The sequence below is a fragment of the Neophocaena asiaeorientalis genome, unplaced genomic scaffold (genome assembly GCF_003031525.2).
Source record: "Neophocaena asiaeorientalis asiaeorientalis breed wild unplaced genomic scaffold, Neophocaena_asiaeorientalis_V1.1 scaffold114, whole genome shotgun sequence".
NCBI lineage: Eukaryota > Metazoa > Chordata > Mammalia > Artiodactyla > Phocoenidae > Neophocaena > Neophocaena asiaeorientalis.
The window spans coordinates 1,834,031-1,854,467 of NW_020173116.1; the positions used below are offsets into that span (position 1 = coordinate 1,834,031).

The window sequence follows — 20,437 nt, forward strand, 5'->3', positions numbered from 1 at the left end:
GAGACTAACCAAATCTCACCCTTGACTTTGCCAGTGGTCAGAGGAGATAGTTGGAGTAGAATACGTCCCCTAGAATACGTGAAGAAACTAAAGCACAGCAATTTACAGGTTTGAATAACACAAAAGCCATTAAACAGCAGCAGGACTGGGGTCTCCACTTGTGGGGTCCAGCACTTTCTCCTCCAGGCTATGACACATCACCCCACCTCCATCATGGTCTTCCCCTGTATTCTTTGTGACTGAATATAGTGCCTTCATTCAGTCACCCACCTAGAATTCTGGAATTCGTCTTGAATTTTTCCCATTGCTATCAACCCCAGAATCTAAGCCATCACCAAGTCCATTCAATAGATCTCTCTCGGGGCTTCCCTGGTGGCGCAGTGGTTGAGAGTCCGCCTGCCGATGCAGGCAGGGGACGTGGGTTCGTGCCCCGGTCCGGGAAGATCCCACATGCCGCAGAGCGGCTGGGCCCGTGACCCATGGCCGCTGAGCCTGCGCGTCTGGAGCCTGTGCTCCGCAACGGGAGAGGCCACAACAGTGAGAGGCCCACGTACCGCCAAAAAAAAAAAAAAAGAAAGAAAGAAAAGAGAGAGGTCAGTGTAGCTGTTGGGCATGGTTGTGGCGGAAGAATGATTTGTATAGTGCAGAAAAACCAAAAAAAAAAAATAGATTGCTCTCATCTCCAATAAGAACTCCCTAATTCTGGCTCTCCTCATCTCCCCAGTAACGCTCCCTACTGGTCCCCCTGTCTGTAGTTTGTCTAACCTGTCCAATGCCATCTTTGTTCCTATCACTCTGCTCAAAACTCTCTGTTTCTGCCCATCCATGGAACAAAATCTAAATTTTTTAGCCGAGCATGCAAAACTTATGATGCTCAGGCCCCAGCCTACTTACACTTTCCTCCTAGAACTTTTCCCTTTAGCAAAGTGAATAGCTGGCCATTCCCTGAAAATGCAATGCTGTTTCTTGTTCTTGTTCCCTTTGACTGGAATGGCTGCCCTGTTCATCTATGGGAAATGCCCTCTTCATTCTCTGGGTCTGACACAGGCTTCCCTGCTTCTCCTATGAGCTTTGCTCCCTGCGGGCTCTGCACACACCTCCACTGTAGCATCGATTGCACTGCGCCCATTCCTAACCCATTGCCTGCCTGGCACAGATGCTCAACGGGTGTTTGCTATTGAATGAAAGTGAAGGGGTAATTCCAGTGACTCTAACAGTGGGCCTCAACCACTCAAGGACTAAGATCAGATTCGAATTTCTTAGGGACTCCAGAAGGTAGTGGCGGAGAAGGTTTAGTGGCCATTAAATCTAAGTTGAATTGAGGAGTCTCAGCACAAGATGTTGAGGCCTAGAAGATTACAGGTCTGGCCAGGAAGGCGGAGACACCTGGGACAAGGCAGGGGCAGGAAGGCAGAGAGCAGGAAGCACGTAGCCCGGAAGAGATTGGGAGTGGGTAGGACAGAATCAGGAGCGAAACATTCCCAACAGCAGAATTCAGTAGTCTTTGCTTGAATGCATGTTACACAAGTTTTGTACTCGAGTAGTAATTATGGGAAAGAATTTACAGATGTCGGGGGACGTGTTAACTTATATTTTCTCTTTCCCTTCAACAGCTCTCTAGATTCATATTTGAGGGGCGGGAAATAAAGTTGGTTATGACTTGTGCAGCCTTCATCACAATGAATCCTGGATATGCAGGCAGAACCGAGTTGCCAGATAATTTGAAAGCCCTGTTTAGACCCTTTGCGATGATGGTTCCAAATTATGCATTGATTGCAGAGGTGAGCTTCACATTATAAAGCAGCAAAAACTTAAGCTTGTTTCTTTTATTTGGTATTTGATTATTGTGGTAGAAAGTTTCCCTTATGAATGCAGTCTAGCCAAGGTTATACAGTATTGTTTCCTCTTAAGTGTGTAGATATGATCGTTACCACATAGAATGTTTTGTTCTGTGTGTATGTGTGTGTGTGTGTGTGTGTGCATGTGTGTTTGTGTGTATGTGTGCAGCTGCTATATCCCTAAAGCCCAGGATGGTATCTGGAATATAGTAAGCCCCCAAAACTGGAATGAATAAGTAAGTATAATTAGCCAGTTCATTGGGGTTCATCAGTTTGTCTCTAGGAATTAAAATGTCTAGATTATTCTAAAAAGACTGTATTATTCTCACTTCTCTCGCTGCATTATTTTTTTTTTATTAGAGTCAAGGGATGTTAAGTAAAAGCAATACTAATCACTAATGATGGAGGGCAGGGATTTGTTTCTAGTCTGTATCAACTTAGTCAAGAAATAGCAACATTAATAAGCTAATTATTTATGATTGCATTTGTTCCTTCTGTATCTATCTAGGAATCTTTCTATTTAAACTGTTTTTTTGTTTCTTCATACTAGTTAACACCCAGTGTATTAAATTGTATATGTATTTTTCTTGGCACTTTTTACCGAGGCATAATTTATATATAGTAAAGGGCACAGATCATAAGGGTACAACAGAGTGATTCCTTACACATGTATTCACCTGTGTGATCACCAAGACCAATATATAGGATGTTTACAGGACTCCGGAAGGCCCCTCATGCTCGGTGCTATATTTCACAGCAAGGGATGCTACCCCTTTTCGAACGGAGCTTCTCAGAAAGCACATATTACTCCTGTGGCTGATAAATTCCTGACAACAGCTAATTTAAAATATTCCTCTACATGAATTAAAAGTAATTGCCTAAGAATAGAATAGACCATGCCAAATCCTATCATTAGAAAAAGTACAGCTTTTATTAGTATAATGCCTACAGCATCTCATGAGTCCCCCAGTGTCCTCTGTGGGTAAGGTGGGGTGGTGGGCAGTTAAAGCAGGTGGCATCTTCACTCCAGACCCCTCTCTGGATAGAACAATAAATGACTTGCTCACTGTCCAAAACTGGTAGGAAGAAAACCAGGTTTGGAACTCAGTCCAACGTTGTGTTCACATCTCACGTTTTGTCCTATTGTTATATTACTCAGTAATTAACTGGAGAAATTTAAAAATCCAGTCTTCTGAGTGCTATTCCTATTGCTGTTACAGATTAAATGAATCAGGGTCTGTCATCAGTAAATATTTTTAATCACCTGCAGTGCACAGAGTACTGTGCTAATAGGTAGTGATAGAGGAATGAAAAAAACAGACACCAGTATGAAGTCTCTGCATTATCTCAAATCACAATTCCAAGGCCAACTGCAGTGATTTGAGTAGATTATGGATTGAAGGAAGTGTCCGTACCCACCTCCACGTATCATCACTGATTTGTTTAACCAAGGGTGCAGAAACTTGTCAGAGGCAAGGTGGCTTCCTAGGGCAGGGGAGAGGCTGCAAATCTTTGTGTAGCTTCCCTTGACTCCCAGGGAGCCTAAAGGGAGTGCATCACTGACACTGTCAGATCAGGGAAGCTCAGACATCCCCATATAATATCCCACCTTCCACCTTGTGGCACAAAACATTTTTCCCTTCAATCTTTACATCTCCTTGTTAAAGGGTATAACAACTTGGAGAGATACAATATAATACCTAAAGTAGATTTTGAATACATTGGTATTATGCTAATATGTTGTTATCAATATAACATAATAGGCACTGCATTATATTTTCCCATTCTAGGTAATTTTATATTCTGAAGGATTTGAATCCAGTAAAATATTAGCAAGAAAAATGACTCAGATGTATAAGCTTTGCAGTGAACAGCTCTCTCAGCAGGATCACTATGACTTTGGCATGAGAGCCGTGAAGTCTGTACTGGTCATGGCTGGGTAAGAAACCAAAGTGGGCAAGAGTCAAGTTTCCAACCATGTCATCACTTGCATTTCATGAGTAATTCACAGATGGCTCTTAAAACAACATAGCAAGTGATTAATAAATGTTAGCTGCTGCTGTTGTCATCATGATTACCTTGACACCCCCCTGCCACAGTGAAATGGGGCATCTCTCTTCATCCCAAGGTTCTTCACTGTGAGAACCAACATAGCTGCCCCCAGACCAAACCTAAGTCTCCACTAGGCTTTGGGTAACTTTTGTTTCCCCTGAACTCGTCACATACAATGGGTTTCAGTGTACAAAAGGCTTTACCACCATGAGGTAGGATGATGAGACTTAAAAGACATACAGTTTGTTACGCAGATACACTAATTAAGTCATACACATCACCTGACAAAGCGTACTTCAGTTTCATCATTCCATCCGCAGTCCAAGCTTTTATCCTAGACGCCCCCTCTCTCTTTACAGTTTGGTCCAAGGCTGAGCTTCTTTCTAGTTCCTAGTAGAGCAAGAGTCTTTTCTCAGGCCCCAGCTTCTCTCTTTATAACCTCTTGACATGCCCACCTGTGGCATCCCCAGCTTGTCCAGAGTCTCTGAGGGAATCTATCTTCTCAGGCCGTGACTCGCTGGCTCAAGCTCCACCCACACAGGACCCCTTCTGCCTGGCTCCTGTACCCCAGGCTTCTGCACAAATCTCCCTGCCTTTCTACCCTCTGTTCCTTCTTTCAACCTCCTAGATACAGTATTTCTCCTCTTTATAGGATTGCCATTAAAGGAAGAGGGATACTAAGGAGTTGAGACACGCTTGTATTCAGAGAACAGAACTACAGCCCACGGGCGAGACAGACAAAGGAGCAGTCACCTAGAATATAATGTGTGAGGGCAACCATGGGACTGTGCCCTGGGTTTGTTGGCAGGGGATGGAGGGACTTTCTAGAGGAGGGAATGTCTGAGCTGGATTTTGAAAGAAAAATAAGAGCCAGCAAAAGACCAAAGCAGAGCATTCTGGGATAAGAGAAAAGGGAGTCACGGGGATATGAATCATCATGATGTATTCAGGGAACTGTAAATACAGGTTGGATAAAGTCTGGATTGATGGGGGGAGTTTGAGAAAATGTCCTTGTCATTCTCCTCAAGGCTATGTAGCCTGTGCCTGACTTGTCCGTGTGCTCTCTTGGAGATGGACACTGGGCATGCAAGGGAAAATGGTACCCTCCTTCCAGCAGGAATCTGCAGTGGCGTGCCCTCCACAGCTTTCTGCAAGCAGAATCCCCGACCCACAGGTTTGGAAAATCAAGTTCCATGTTATGTTCTTGCAAAGTCATCTGAATTATTCCTTTAAATTTAGGTCTTTAAAAAGAGAGAACCCAGACCTAAGTGAAGATGTGGTATTGATAAGAGCTTTACGAGACTCTAACTTACCAAAATTCCTAACAGATGATGCTGTTCTATTCAGGTAAATTTCTAGGTGTGACAGATAAAGCATAGCTACTGTGTAGAGGTAAAGCATAGTTTATCTTCAGATATGTCTGCCTCTAACAAGGTATCATCTTTTCTAGAGACACCTATTGCAATTTTTAAAATACTAGTTTAAATAAAGATACTAAAGTTTTAGCCTCAATCCAATCGTTTATTTTTTTTCAAAATTCTGATCACCAAGCTGTATGCTATGCAAATTAGCATTTGGTTACAAACTCCTGACCTCAGAGAAATTCCTGACTCAAAAGAAGCAGATTTGGGCCCCCACATAAATGTGATTGCTTTTATCTATTTCTACTTTTATTATTTAGTTTTATGTTTATCCAAGTCACATAAGTATGTGGTTTTAAAAATAAAATGCTATTATAAGTTACTCTCATGAAAAACAACAGTTCCCTGCCCTTCACCAAGTCCCACTTCCCGAAGGCAATCATTTTTCAGTTCATTCATTCGTTCTTTCCTATTTCCCTCCATATTTTTTTAACATCTTTATTGGAGTATAATTGCTTTACAATGGTGTGCTAGTTTCTGCTCTACAACAACCTCCATATTGTTTAGTACCACGTTGATGCCATCTCATGACTTTTCCATTTTAGATGTTATCTATTAAGTTACTAACAGAGAGATGAGGGTAGGCACACGCACTTCTCCCCCTCCACCCATCCTCTCTGTGTAGTCATGTTACAATATAACTGGAGCTAAATATTCAGGATATCCATAATTTATTATAGAAATATAAATGTTACCCAAAGCTGCACTATCTTTCCCTTGTTATTAAATTATCTAGCTTTTCATCTTCCCTTCATATATTATCTTAATTTTTGTTTTTTATTCCTTTTACCTACTTTTGTATAAATGTTTCAAATTCTGCCAGAATATAAATCTCCTAAAAACAAAAACAAAAACGACCTTCAATCATACAAAATATTCTCTTGAATTTGTCTCCTTGGAGCCCTCATCCTCCTCTCTGATCTACACTGGTTGCCCATTACCCCTGGTGCATATCTGTCATCGTGGGATGCCCATTTATGACCTTGCTGGGGATTCTCTTTGCCTTTATCCACTATCAGATCCCCTGTTACCCAGAACATGTGTCTACTCACTTTTGGCAGAACATGATGAAAATTTCTATACAGTTATGTTTGCACAATTATGATATTGCTATGAGTGAGATTCTAGGAAGTACATTTCCTAGATCATGGGATATGGACGTTACAAATTTAGATAGATCCTATCAATAAGTCCTCCAAAGACATTTTACATTTATATAAACAGTTTTATGAAAATGCTCATATCCCTTTATATGTTTTGGAGGGAGAGATACCAAAATAGTAGCCTATTTTATGTACATTACTTTAATTATTAGTACCACTGAGCATCATTTCTTATGTTCATTACTCATTTATATTTATTATTCTTAGAGCATTATTCTATTGTGCTCTTTTACTTAGCAATTTGTGGGAAATCATAAACTTTATCTGGTATAAAAATTGGAAATATTCTCTAAGTCTATCACTCACTCTTTATGTTTAAAGGCTTTTGCCTCACAGAAGTTTGATTTTTGCTTGTTTTTATTTTTTCACTTTATCAACTTTTTTAAGTTATAGAATTTTTATCTTTTTGAGGTAGACTTTCTTAACACAGTGTTGTAAAATTCATCCCTTATATTTTCATCTAGTACCTTTTTTTCCTTGTTCTTTTTTTATCGACGTATAGTTGATTTACAATATTGCATTAGTTTCAGGTGTACAGCATAGTGATTCAATATTTTTATAGATTATACTCCATTTAAATTTATTATAAAATATTGGCTATATTCCTTGTGCTGAACAATATATCCTTGTAGTTTATTTGTTTTATACAGAGTAGTTTGTACTTCTTCATCCCCTACCCCTATCTTGCCCCTCCCCCTTCCCTCTCACCACTGACAACCACTCGTTTGTTCCCTATATCTTTGAGTCTATTTCTTTTGTTATATTCACTAGTTTGTTTTATTTTTTAGATTCCATATATAAGTGATAACATAAGGTATTTATCTTTCTCTGTATGACTTATTTCACGAAGCATAATACCCTCCAGATCTATCCACGTTGTTGCAAATGGCAAAATTTTATTCTTTTTATGGCTGAGTAATATTCCAACATATATACATACCAAATCTTTATCCATCCATCTGTTGGTGGACACTTAGGTTGCTTCCATACCTTGGTTATTGTAAATAATATTGCTGTGAATATTGAGGTACAAGTATCTTTTCAAATTAGTGTTTTCATCTTCTTTGGATTTATACCCAGGAGTGGAATTGCTGGATAATATGGTAGTTCTATTTTTGGTTTTTTAAGGACCCTCCGTACTATTTTCCATAGTTGGCTGCACCAGTTTCCCACCAAGAGCATAGAAGTGTTCCCTTTTCTCCACATCCTTGCCAACATTTGTTGTTTGTGGTCTTTTTGTTGGTTGCCATTCTGACAGGTGTGAAGTGATATCTCATTGTGGTTTAGATTGGCATTTCTCTGATGAGTAATGATATTGAGCATATTTTCATGTGCCAGTTGGCCATCTGTATGTCTTCTTTGGAAAAATGTCTATTCAGGTCTTCTGCCCATTTTTTAATTGGGTTGTTTGTTTGTTTGATATTGTGTTGTATGAGCTATTTATATATTTTGGATATTAACCCCTTATCATTTGCAAATATTCTCCCATTGTCTTTTCATTTTGTTGATGGTTTCCTTTGCTGTGCAAAAACTTTTAAATTTAAGTAGGTCCCATTTGTTTATTTTTGGTTTTGTTTCCTTTGCCTTAGAGACAAATCCAAAAAATATTGCTACAATTTATGTCAAAGAGTGTTCTGCCTATGTTTTCTTCTAGGATTTTAATGGTTTCCAGTCTTACATTTTTGTCTTTAATCCATTTTGAGTTCATTTTTTATATGGTGTGAGAAAATGTTCTAATTTCATTGTTTTACATGTAGCTGTCCAGTTTTCCCTGCACCACTTATTGAAGAGACTGTCTTTTGCCATTGTATATTCTTGCCTCTTTTGTTATAGATTAATTGACCATAAGTGTGTGGGTTTATTTCTGAGCTATCCTGTTTCATTGATCTATGAGTTTGTTTTTGTGCCAGTACCATACTGTTTTGTTTATTGTAGTTTTTTAATATAATCTAAAGTCAGGGAGTGTGATACCTACAGGTCTTTTCTTCTTTCTCAAGATTATTTTGGCTATTTAGGCTCTTTTGTGTTTCCATACAACTCATAAAACTATTTGTTCTATTTCTGTGAAAAAATGCCATTGGTATTTTGAGAGAGATTGCATTGAATCTATAGATTGCCTTGGGGTAATATGGTCATTTTAACAGTGTTGATTCTCGTAATCCATGAGCATGATATATCTTTCCATCTGTTGTGTCTTCTTCAATTTCTTTCATCAGTTTCTTATAGTTTTCTGAGTACAGGTCTTTTACCTCCTTAGGTAGGTTTATTCCTAGATATTTTATTCTTTTTCATGTGATTGTAATTGGGATTATTTTCTTAATTTCTCTTTCCAGTAGATTGTTGTTAGTGTATAGAAATGCAATGTGTTTCTGTATATTGATTTTGTATCCTGCACCTTTACCAAATTCATTGATGAGCTCTAGTAGATTTTTGGTTATGTCTTTAGGATTTTCTATATATAATATGATGTCATCTGCAGAAAGTGACATTTTTACTTCCTTCTTTCTAATTTGGATTCCTTTTATTTCTATTTCTTATCTGATTGCTGTGACTAAGACTCCCAATACTATGTTGAATAAAAGTGGCAGGAGTGGGCATACTTATCTTGTTGTGATTTTAAAATAAAAGTGTTCAGCTTTTCACCATTGAGTATGATGTTAGCTGTGGGTTTGTCATAAATGGCTTTTAGTATATTGAGATATGTTCCCTCTATATCCAGTTTCTTGAGAGTTTTTATCGTGAATGGATTTTGAATTTTGTCAAATGCTTTTATTGTGGCTATTGAGATGATCATGTGATTTTTATTCTTCCTCTTTTTTTGTTAATATGGTGTATCACATTGATTGAATTGCAAATATCAAACCATTCTTGCCTTCCTGGAATAAATCCAACTTGATCATTGTTATAAAGCAGAAACTAACACACCATTGTAAGGCAATTATACTCCACTAAAGATGTTAAAGAAAACAACAACAAAACAAACAACAACAACAAAAAAATGATGTATCATTGAGAATTTTTGCATGTATATTATCAGAAGTATTGGTTTGTAATTTTCTTTTTTTTTTTTAGTGTCTTTGTCTAGTTTTGGTATCATGTAATAGTGGCCTCATAGAATGAATTTGTGACTGTTCCCTCCTCTTCAACTTTTTTGAATAGTATGAGAAAGATAGCTATTAGCTCTTCTGTGTATGTTTGATAGAATTCCCCCATGAAGCCATCTGGTCCTGGACTTTTTTTTGTAGCAAGATTTTTTTTTAATTACATATTCAATTTCACATCTAGTGATCAGTCTGTTTATGTTGTCTATTTCATCCTGATTCTGTCTTGGAAGATTATATGTTTCTAGAAATTTGTCCATTTCTTCTACATTGTCCAGTTTATTGGCATGTAATTGTTAATAGCATTCTCTTATGATTTTTTGTATCTCTGTGAGATCAGTTGTATATTCCTCTCTTTCATTTCTTATTTTTTTATTTGGTTCCTCTATCTTCTCCCTTAGTGAACCTGGCTAAAGATTTATCAATTTTTTTTAATCTTTTGAAAGAAACAGCTCTTGGTTTCATTGATCTTTTCTATTGTTTGTTTATTTTTTCAATTATATTTATTTCCTCTCTGATATTTATTACTTCCTTCCTTCTGCTGACTTTGGGCTTCATTTCTTCTCCTTTTTCTAATTTATTTAGATGGTAGGTTAGGTTGTTTATTTGAGATTTTTTCTTGCCCGTATCACTATAAACCTCCCCTTTAGAACTGCTTTTGTTGTATCCCATAGATTTTGGAAAGTTATTTTTTTTATTTTCATTTGCCTCAAGGTATTTTCTGATTTCCTCTTTGCTTTCTTCATTGACCCATTGCTTTCTTATTAGCATGTTGTTTAGTCTCCATGAGTTTGTGTTTTTCCCATTTTTCTTCCTGTAATTGATTTCTAGTTTTATATCATTGTGATCAGGAAAATATGCCTGATATAATTTCTGTCCTCTTAAATTTGTTGAGACTTATTTTTGTGACCTAGCACATGATCAATCTTGGAGAATATTGCATGTGCTCTTGAAAAGAATGTGTATTCTGCTGTTTCTGGATGAGTGTCCTGTAGATATCTGTAAGTCCAACTGGTCTAATGTGTCATTTAAGACAACTGTGTCCTTGTTGTTGTTGTTGTTTTTGGTCTGCATGATCTGTCCATTGATATAAGTGAGGTATTAAAATCCCCTACTATTATTGTATTATTGGCAATACCTCCCTTTATATCTGTTAACATTTTCTTTGAATATTTAGGTGCTCCTGTATTGGGTGCATATATGTTAATGAGTGTAACATGCTCTTCTTTTATTGACCCTTTTATCATTAATAATGTCCTTCTATAGTGCTTGTTATAGACTTTGTTTTAAAGTCTATTTTGCCTGAGTATTGCTACCCCAGCTTTCTTGTCATTTCCATTTACATGAAACATCTTTTTCCATCCCCTAACTTTCAGTCTGTGTGTGTCTTTAGCTCTGAAGTGAGTCTCTTGTAAGCAGCACATAGATGGGTCTTGTTTTTGTATCCAATCAGCCACCCTATATCTTTTTTACTGAAGCATTTAGTCCATTGGCATTTAAAGTGATTATTAATTGTTATGTACTTATTGCCATTTTATTACTTGTTTTATGGTTGTTTTGTAGTTCTCTGTTCTTTTCTTCTTCTTTTTGTTTCTTCCCTTGTGGTTTGGTGATTTTCTTTAGTGGTATACTTGTGTTCCTTTCTTTCTTGTTTTTGTGTATCTATTGTAAGTTTTGATTTGTGGTTACCATGCTGTTTATATATGTTGACCTATAACTATATCTACTTGTTTTAAACTGATAGCCGTTTAAATTCAAACACCTTCTAAAAGATCTACATTTTTTATTCCCCTCCCTCACATTTTGTGAGTTTAATGTCATATTTTACATCTTCATGTTTATCCCTTCACGTTTACTGTAATATAGTTGATTTTACAATTTGTCTTTTAATCTTTGCACTAGCTTATTTAAGTGATTGATCCACAGCCTTAACCATATATTTGCCCTTACTAGTAGGATTTTTCCTTCCCTACAAATTTTTACTTCTTGTTGTAGCCTTTTCTTTTCCACTTAGAGAAGATCCTGTAACATTTCTTTTAGGGTAGGTTTAGTATTGATGAACTCTCTTTGTTTTTGCTTTTCTGTGAAGTTCTTTATCTCTACTTCAATTCCAAATGATAATCTTGCTGGGTAGAGTATCTTAGGGTGTAGGATACTCTACCCAGCAAGTAGTTCAGCACTTTTAGCATTTTAAATATAACATGTCACTCCCTTCTGCCTGCAAGTTTCTGCAGAAAAATCAGCTGATAGCCTTAGGGGAATTCTCTTGTATGTGATTCTTTGTTTTCCTCTTGCTGCCTTTAGAATTCTCTCCTTATATGTAACTTTTGCCATTTAATCATGATATGTCTTGGTGTGCGTCTCTGCATTCATCTTGTATGAGTCTCTCTGTGCTTCCTGTACCTGGATATCTGTTTCCTTATTTGGGTTTTCTAGTTCCTTATTAGAATTCTCACTGTGTTCATCTATTCTTTTCCCTAGTTCAGTTAGCATTCTTATCACTAGTACTTTGAACTCTTTATCTGATAAACTATTTATCTCTGTTTCGTTAGTTGTTATTTTAGATTTCTTTTCTTATTCTTTCATTTGAAACAAAGTCCTCAGACTTCTCATTTAGCTTAACTTTCTCTGTCTGTATGAAATTAGGTGAAAGAGTTACCTATTCCAGTCTTTTAAGAGTGTCCTTGTGTAAGACCCCATATGCAGTCTGCACTGTGCCCAGTGGCTTTGGTGGGAGAGCTGGATCTGAAGTAAGCATAGGTCACATCTTCCCCCAGGGTGTACTGGCAGCAATCCCTGGTGGGAAGTGGGGCTGGAAATGGAGGGGCTAGAGCCAGAGTCAGGTGTGAACCAGGGCTTGTCCTATGCTCAGTGGTCAACACTTGCCCTATGAAGAGCAGAGGCAGGTCCCAAGGTGCTGAAGCAGAAGCCCTGAGGTTGGGTCTGAGCTGGTTCTATTCCCTCTAAGTGTGTGATCTACCCCTCCCAGCATCAGCACCTTCACTCTGGAGGAGCAGTGCTGAGTGAGAAGGGCCGGACTGGATGCCAGGTGCAGGTTGGGGCAAGTACTGGAGTGATCCCAACACATCAGAGTTCCAGGCCACTCACGATCCACTGCCTCCATAAGCTCCATCAATAGCCTCCCTTGCCCTATTCAGATGCAGTGCTGGGTCCAAACCCACTCCTTCCCCCTAACTGCACACTCTCCTTGGCAATGGCAGCCTTCACCCTAGTGGGGAGCTGCACTAGAGCTAGTAGTGCTGGAGCAGGTGCTCAGCATGGGGCAGGGCACAAGGTGGGAGACAGAGGTTGTGGGAAACCAGTCAGAGCCCCAGGCAGTTTCATTCTGTTTCCTCCCCCTTGTCCTTGGGAGTAAACAACCATGTGTACACCCCTCACAAGTGGAGTCTAGGTTTCTTACAGCTCTGCTGGTAGTCCCACTGGCTTTCAAACCAGCTAAGAGGTCTTGTCTTCCCAGTGTCAGCCCCCAGGACTGCAGTGCCCAATGTGGGTCAAACCCCTCACTCCCCAGGGAGGACCTCCAAGCCCATCTAATTCCCTGCCTCTTGTGTGTCCCCTCCAACAGACACAGGTACCAACCTAATCGCTCTTTCTCTTCCCTTCCTACCTGACTCTGTGTGGATCTTTCTTTACAATTTTGGCTGCAGAAGAGTCTTTCTGCCAGTCTCCAGTTTGTTTTCAGTGAGAGTTGCTCCACATGTAGATGTATTTTTGATGTGTTCATAGAGGGAGATGAGCTCACATCCTCCTACTTCACCATCTTGATCTCCCTCATCTTGTACGTTTCTTGTCATTTTATATTAAGTTTTTTTACTGCCTCTCAAATGTTTTTGTGTTATGTAGTGTAAGGTGGGAGTTTAGCTTCTTGTTTACCCATAGAACCATCCCATATTAAATGTTTCCTACAGAAACAGTCCATTTTTCCTTTACTCCCTTTTTTATGTAGTACTAGTTTTCTATTTCTATTTCCATCTTATTTTTCTGAATATTTATATACCATTATAAGCACACATAAGTGCTTTTGGGAAAAGTTGAGATATAAATATAATTTTTAAAATAAACTGTTAAATTTGTCACTTATATGTTTGGTACTATGCCACATACTGTGTATAATACAAAAATGTAAGAAATATTCCCTACCTCAAAAAGCTCCCAATATACTTAAGAACATTGGTCTACTGTACAAGAAACAAACAAAATCATGCACAATAACAGAGAAATGATAGATTCTGGTATAACACACAGGATAATCTAGTACTGTGTGTTCAGAAGGAAATATAATGAGAAAAATAGGACCCATAGTAATGTTTAATAAATTAATTGTAACAGACATGGGGAAATATCAATGACCAGTGTTCCTAACTTATTTTATTTTATTTTTTACAGTGGAATCATATCTGACCTTTTTCCTGGAGTCCAAATTCCAGAACATGATTATGGTATATTGCAGTCAACAATTATAGATGTCATGAAGAGACAAAATCTTCAGCCTGAGACATGTATGGTTAAAAAAGTGATACAGTTCTATGAAACCATGCTAGTAAGGCATGGTGTTATGTTAGTAGGGCCAACAGGAGGTGGCAAGACCACAGTTTACCAAATACTAGCAGAAACTTTAGGGAATTTGAGAAAACTTGGTGTAGACAATCCCTTTTACCAATCCGTTAAAACATATGTTCTTAATCCTAAATCAATTACAATGGGTGAATTATATGGTGAAGTTAATAACATAACCTTAGAGTGGAAAGATGGTTTGATGGCACTAAGTATCCGAGCAGCTGTGAATGATACTTCAGAAGACCATAAATGGATCATCAGTGATGGGCCAGTAGATGCTCTTTGGATTGAAAATATGAATACAGTCCTGGATGATAACAAGATGCTTTGCCTGGCTAACAGTGAGAGGATTAAACTCACACCTCAAATCCACATGCTTTTTGAGGTAAATTGCATATTCCTTACTGTGGAGTGAAATCGTTCATTAGATTAGCATACCATCATTAATTTTTTTCTCTTACTGATGTACCATTGACTACCTGTAAGGCCTACCATGGTGTTTTGTTTACATACTAAATATTTACCAAATTGTCCTTTTATAATAGATTGTCCATTCTGACAACCAAAGTCTCTTAAATGTTTCTGTCTCTCTATAAACAGGAAATACAATAAATTCTAGCTTCCCAAGCACTTGTTTTTTTTTCCTTTGGAGGCAGTAAATATATATATATATATATTTTTTTTTAAGATGAATAAATCATCCCTCTGTGGTATGAATATTTGGTGATGGGATTGGAAAAGGAATGTGGGCCAAATACAGCTACAAAATATTATGGAAGATATCACCCCTGCTGTATTCATTCATCAAACATTAATTGAATACCTACTATGTCCTGGGTATTAGGCTAGGTATTGGATATAAGAATGAAAAAGATAAGAAGAAAAACAAAAAGAAGGGAAAAGAAATACTTATACCTTCCCATAAGGATTTGACAGTATCCTTCTATATTTTTTTTTCTCCTTACACCTCACTTAACTTTTCTTCTCCATTTTTAATCACTTATAGCTCCCCCAATCTCTTCCACACAAAGCCTTAACAGTGTTAAACTTTAAATGTGTGATTCCTTAACGTTGAATTTAGAGGAATAAGGAAGTATCATGCTAGCCATTTCCTGTTCAACGTTTTTCAATTTTAGGTGCAAGATCTAAAGGTTGCCTCTCCTGCAACAGTCAGTAGATGTGGGATGGTGTTTGTGGATCCTGAAGAACTGAAGTGGATGCCTTATGTTAAAACCTGGATGAAGAGTGTTTCTAAAAATGTAAGTGCAATCAGACCCTCCCCACTGTCTCCATCTGTCAGGGCTCACCCTTCCCTCGAGTGCCCAGATAGCAATTGGTTAACACCTCACTGTGCTTGATTGAGGGAATCCCAGCATTGTACATAGCTCTCTCCCCAGAATTCTTGGGATCTTCCAGGAAGGTTGTGTGCTTCCCAAAGCTGTCCTCACTTTTTGTTACCCTGCCTGGCTTCTCTCCAGACTGGTTTCTCTCAAATATAAACACTTCCTTGAGTTTCCCCAAACACAGGTAGAACAACCTGGGGCATTAAAAAAAAGGCTTTGCAGGAGGCTTGAGATAATGAGAGGGAAGTACCTGGAAGGAAAAGAACAGTAAATCCAAGCATTGTTGCAGTTTTTAGATTTTAGGAACCCCTAACACCTCTGAGAGCCAAGAAGAAGAGAAAAACAGTTTACCTCCCACCCAACCTTAGGTCGATTACCAAAGACAAATTCTAACCTCAGAGGTACCATTCCACCCAAAGTGAAGGAAAGCTTTTACATTATTATTCAGAACAACTCAGTTCCATATTATCTTCTGTGCCCTCTGCATTCTAAAATAGGGTTTCTCTTTACCTTAACAAGCGATGTTTTTTTCTTTTTGAGATTTCATTCTTTTTTTTTTTTGCGGTACCCAGGCCTCTCACTGTTGTGGCCTCTCCCGTTGCGGAGCACAGGCTCTGGAGGCGCAGGCTCAGCGGCCATGGCTCACGGGCCCAGCCGCTCCACGGCATGTGGGATCTTCCCAGATTGGGGCACGAACCCACATCCCCTGCATCGGCAGGAGGACTCTCAACCACTGCGCCACCAGGGAAGCCCTGAGATTTCATTCTTTTTTATTGCTGAGTGGTATTCCATTGTCTATATATACCACTTCTCCTTTATCCACTCATCTTGTTCGTTTTTTTTATTATTATTATTTATGTATTTATTTTTGCTGTGTTGGGTCTTCATTTCTGTGTGAGGGCTTTTGCTAGTTGTGGCAAGCAGGGGCCCCTCTTCATCACGGTGCACCGGCCTCTCACTATCGCGGCCTCTCTTGTTGCGGAGCACAGGCTCCAGATGCTCAGGCTCAGTAGTTGTGACTCACGGGCCTAGTGGCTCTGTGGCATGTGGGATCTTCCCAGACCAGGGCTCGAACCCGTGTCCCCTGCATTAGCAGGCAGATTCTCAACCACTGCGCCACCAGGGAAGCCCTGTTCCTTTGTTTTTTTTACTTGGGTAGAGTTGCTTTACAATGTTGTGTTAGTTTCTTCTGTACAACAAAATGAATCAACTATATGTATACATATATCCCCTCTCTCTTGGACCTCCCTCCCATCCACTCCCATCCCACCCATCTAGGTCACCCAGAGCACCAAGCTGAGCTCCCTGTGCTATACAGCAAGTTCCCACTAGCTATCTATTTTACACATGGTAGTGTATATATGTCAATCCTAATCTCCCAATTCATCCCATTTCCCCCTTCCTCACCATGTCCACATGTCCATTTTCTATGTCTGCTTGTCTATTCCTACCCTGCAAATTGGTTCATCTAATGGATAAAGAAGATGTGGTACATATATACAATGGAATATTACCCAGCCATAAAAAGGAACAAAATTCAGTCATTTGTAGAGATGTGGATGGACCTAGAGTCTGTCGTACAGAGTGAAGTAAGTCAGAAAGAGAAAAACAAATATCATATTTTAATGCATATATGTGGAACAATCTTTTTAAGTGTTTTGCTCCATCTCATCTCAAGAAGGCCACTTCAAGAAAGCCATCTTCTTTCTGCATCTCCCCCTCCAAAAATGAATCAGAAAACTATTGTTTTCCTTATTCTTAGGCAACAACATTTTAATAATATTGTGGTAAACTCTCTGAGTACCTTATTTTTTTTAATTTCTTATTGGAGTATAGTTGATTTATAATGTTGTGTTAGTTTCAGGTGTACAGCAAAGTGAACAGAGTACCTTATTAAAGACAGTAATTCTCAGAATTGAGACTTTATCATGGGCTGCCAAAAGATGTTAAACATTTCTGAATTCACTCTTTTAATAGACTATTATTTAGAGCAGCTTAAGGTTTATAGAAAAATTTAACAGAAAGTATAGAGAGTTGTCGTATAATTTCCCTCCTCCAAATAGTTTCCCCTGTTATTAACATTTTGCATTGGTGTGGTACGTTTGTTAAAACTGATGAACCAGTATGGATGAACCATACAGTCTTATGAACTAAAGTCCATAGTTTACATTATGGTTCTCTTTTGTGTTGTACAATTCTATGAGTTTTGATAAATAAATAATATCATGTATAATATCATACAGAATAGTTTCACTGCCTTAAAAATCTGTGCTCTACCTATTCATACATCCACACTCTCTCAACCCCTGGCACCACTGATTGTTTTTACTGTCTCCATAGTTTTACCTTTTCCAGAACATCATATAGCTGGAATTATACAGTATGTAGCTTTTTCAGATTGACTTCTTTCACTTAATAGTATGTATTTACGATTCCTCCATGTCTTTCTGTAGCTTGATAGCTTATTTTTTTAGCACTGGATTAATACTCCATTGTATGGATTTACCAAGTTTATCCACTCACCTACTGAAAGACATCTCAAAGTTTCCAAGTTTTAGCAATTATGAATAAAGCTCCTATAAAGATTCATGTGCAGGTATTTGTGTAGACATAAGATTTCAACTCATTTGGGTAGATATCCAGGACTGTGATTTCTGGATCATATGATAAAACTATGTTTACCTTTGTAAGAAACTGTTAGTCTGTCTTCCAACATGGCTGTACCATTTTGTATTCCCACCAGCAATAAATGAGAGTTCTTGTTGTTCCACATCCTCACCAGAATGTGGTGGTGTGGTATTTTAGATTTTAGCCATTCTAATAGGTATGTAGCAGTATCTCATTGTGGTTTCACTGTGCAGTTTTCTAATATGTTGAGTGTCTCTTCATATGTTTATTTGCCATCCATATTTCTTTGATGATGTTTCCAAATCTTTTGCCCACTTTTTATTAGATTGTATGTTTTTTTTTCCACAGATGTCAATGACTACGCATTGTGCTTTGTTTTTATTTATTTATTTATTTTTGCCTGCGTTGGGTCTTTGTTGCTACACATGGGCTTTCTCTAGTTGCGGTGAGCAAGGGCTACTATTGGTTGCAGTGCACAGGCTTCTCATTGCAGTGGCTTCTCTTTTTGCAGAGCACAGGCTCTATGTGCACGGGCTTTGGTACTTGTGGCATGCAGGCTCAGTAGTTGTGGCTCACAGGCTCTAGAGCGCAGGCTAGGTAGTTGTGGCACAATGGGCTTTGTTGCTCTGCGGCATGTGGGATCTCCCTGGACCAGGGATCGAGCCCGTGTCCCCTGCATTGGCAGGCGGATTCTTAACCACTGCACCACCAGGGAAGTCCAGGTTATATGTTTTCTTATTATTGAGTTTTGGGAGTTCTTTATATATGTTGGATACAAGTTATTTATCAGATATGTGTTTTGCAAGTATATTTTCCAAGTCTGGCTTGTCTTTTCATTCTCTTAACAATATCTTTCACAACACACACATTTTTAATTTTAATGATCTAACTTATCAATTTTTCTTTCATGGATTGTGCTTTTGGTGTTATATCTAAAAACTCACTTCCAAACCTAAGGTCACCTAAATATTTTCCTCTGTTTTCTTCTAAGAGTTTTATAGTTTTACATTTTACATTTAGGTTTATGATCCATTTTGAGTTAATTTTTGTGAAAGGCATAGTATCAATGTCTGGATTCTCTCTATCCTTTTTTTTTTTTTTTTTTGCATGTGGATGTCCAATTCTAGCACCATTGTTGAAAACACTGTCCCTTCTCCATTGGATTGCCTTTGTTCCTTTGTCAAAGATCACTTGACTATATTTGTATGAGTCTATTTATGGGCTCTCTATTTTGTTCCATTAATGTCTATTTTTTTTTTGCCAATATCACACTGTCTTGACTACTGTAGCTTTACCGTAAGTCTTGTCAGGTAGTGTCATTCCTTTGACTTTGTTCTCCAATATTGTGTTCACTATTCTGGGTCTTTTCCCTCGCCATATAAACTTAAGACTCAGTTTGTTGATATCCACAAAGTAACTTACTGGTATTTTGATTCAGATTGCATCAAATCTATAGATCACATTAGGAATAACTAACATATTCACAATATTGGGTCTTTTTATGCATGCACATGAGCTGTCTCTTAATTTACTTAGATGTTCTTTGCTTTCTTTCATCAGAATCTTGTTGTTTTCCTCATATAGATCTTGGAAATATTTTGTTAAAAATATACCTAAGTATTTTATTTTGGGGTGCTAATATAAATGGTGTTATATTTTCAAATTCTAATTATTCATTGCTGGTATATAGGAAAGTAATTGACTTTTGTATATTTACATTGTATCCTACAGCTTTGCTGTAACTACTTATTAGTTCCAGGAACTTTTGGTCAATTGTTTGGGATTTTCTATGTAGATAATTGTTTCATCTGTAAACAAAGACAATTTTTTTTTCTTTCTTCCCAATCTGTATACATTTTTTCCCTTTTATTCTCCTATCGCATTAGCTAAGACTTTCAGTACAATGTTAAAAAAAGTGGTGAGGGAGCAACATTTTTTTTTTAAATCTTTGGGAATCAGTCCTTTACCTTACATAGATATTTAAAATGTTTCTCTTTATACTTCTTCTTTTTCATTGTTCTTAATTATGAGAGAGATCATCAATAGAGATGACTACATGAAATATATGTTGACAGTTTAACAAATGATTATAAAATAAACACCTCTGTACCCATTACCAGATCAAGATGTAGGACATTATCAGTGACCCAGAATCTCCCCCATGTGTCCCTCCCAAGTCATAGAAGGGTTTTCCTTAATTTAACTTGTTTCGTATCTTGTGATGCTTATACCCTTTAGTCTAAAAGTTACAGGATATATTGCAACATACAAGTTTGAACCAAACCTTTTTTTTTTTTTTTTTTTTTTTGGTCA

The 20,437-nt window shown here is 37.9% G+C and overlaps 1 protein-coding gene across 1 annotated transcript in view; it reads left to right on the forward strand.

Annotated features, from left to right (window-relative positions):
- Positions 1-20,437, forward strand: part of DNAH6 (dynein axonemal heavy chain 6) — a 283,212-nt gene that overhangs the window by 130,588 nt on the left and 132,187 nt on the right. Inside the window, exons 31-35 of the mRNA XM_024743950.1 lie at positions 1,614-1,781; positions 3,629-3,777; positions 5,130-5,237; positions 13,983-14,538; positions 15,290-15,412. Coding sequence (XP_024599718.1) covers positions 1,614-1,781; positions 3,629-3,777; positions 5,130-5,237; positions 13,983-14,538; positions 15,290-15,412 — 1,104 coding nt within the window. The remainder of the gene's footprint in view (positions 1-1,613; positions 1,782-3,628; positions 3,778-5,129; positions 5,238-13,982; positions 14,539-15,289; positions 15,413-20,437) is intronic.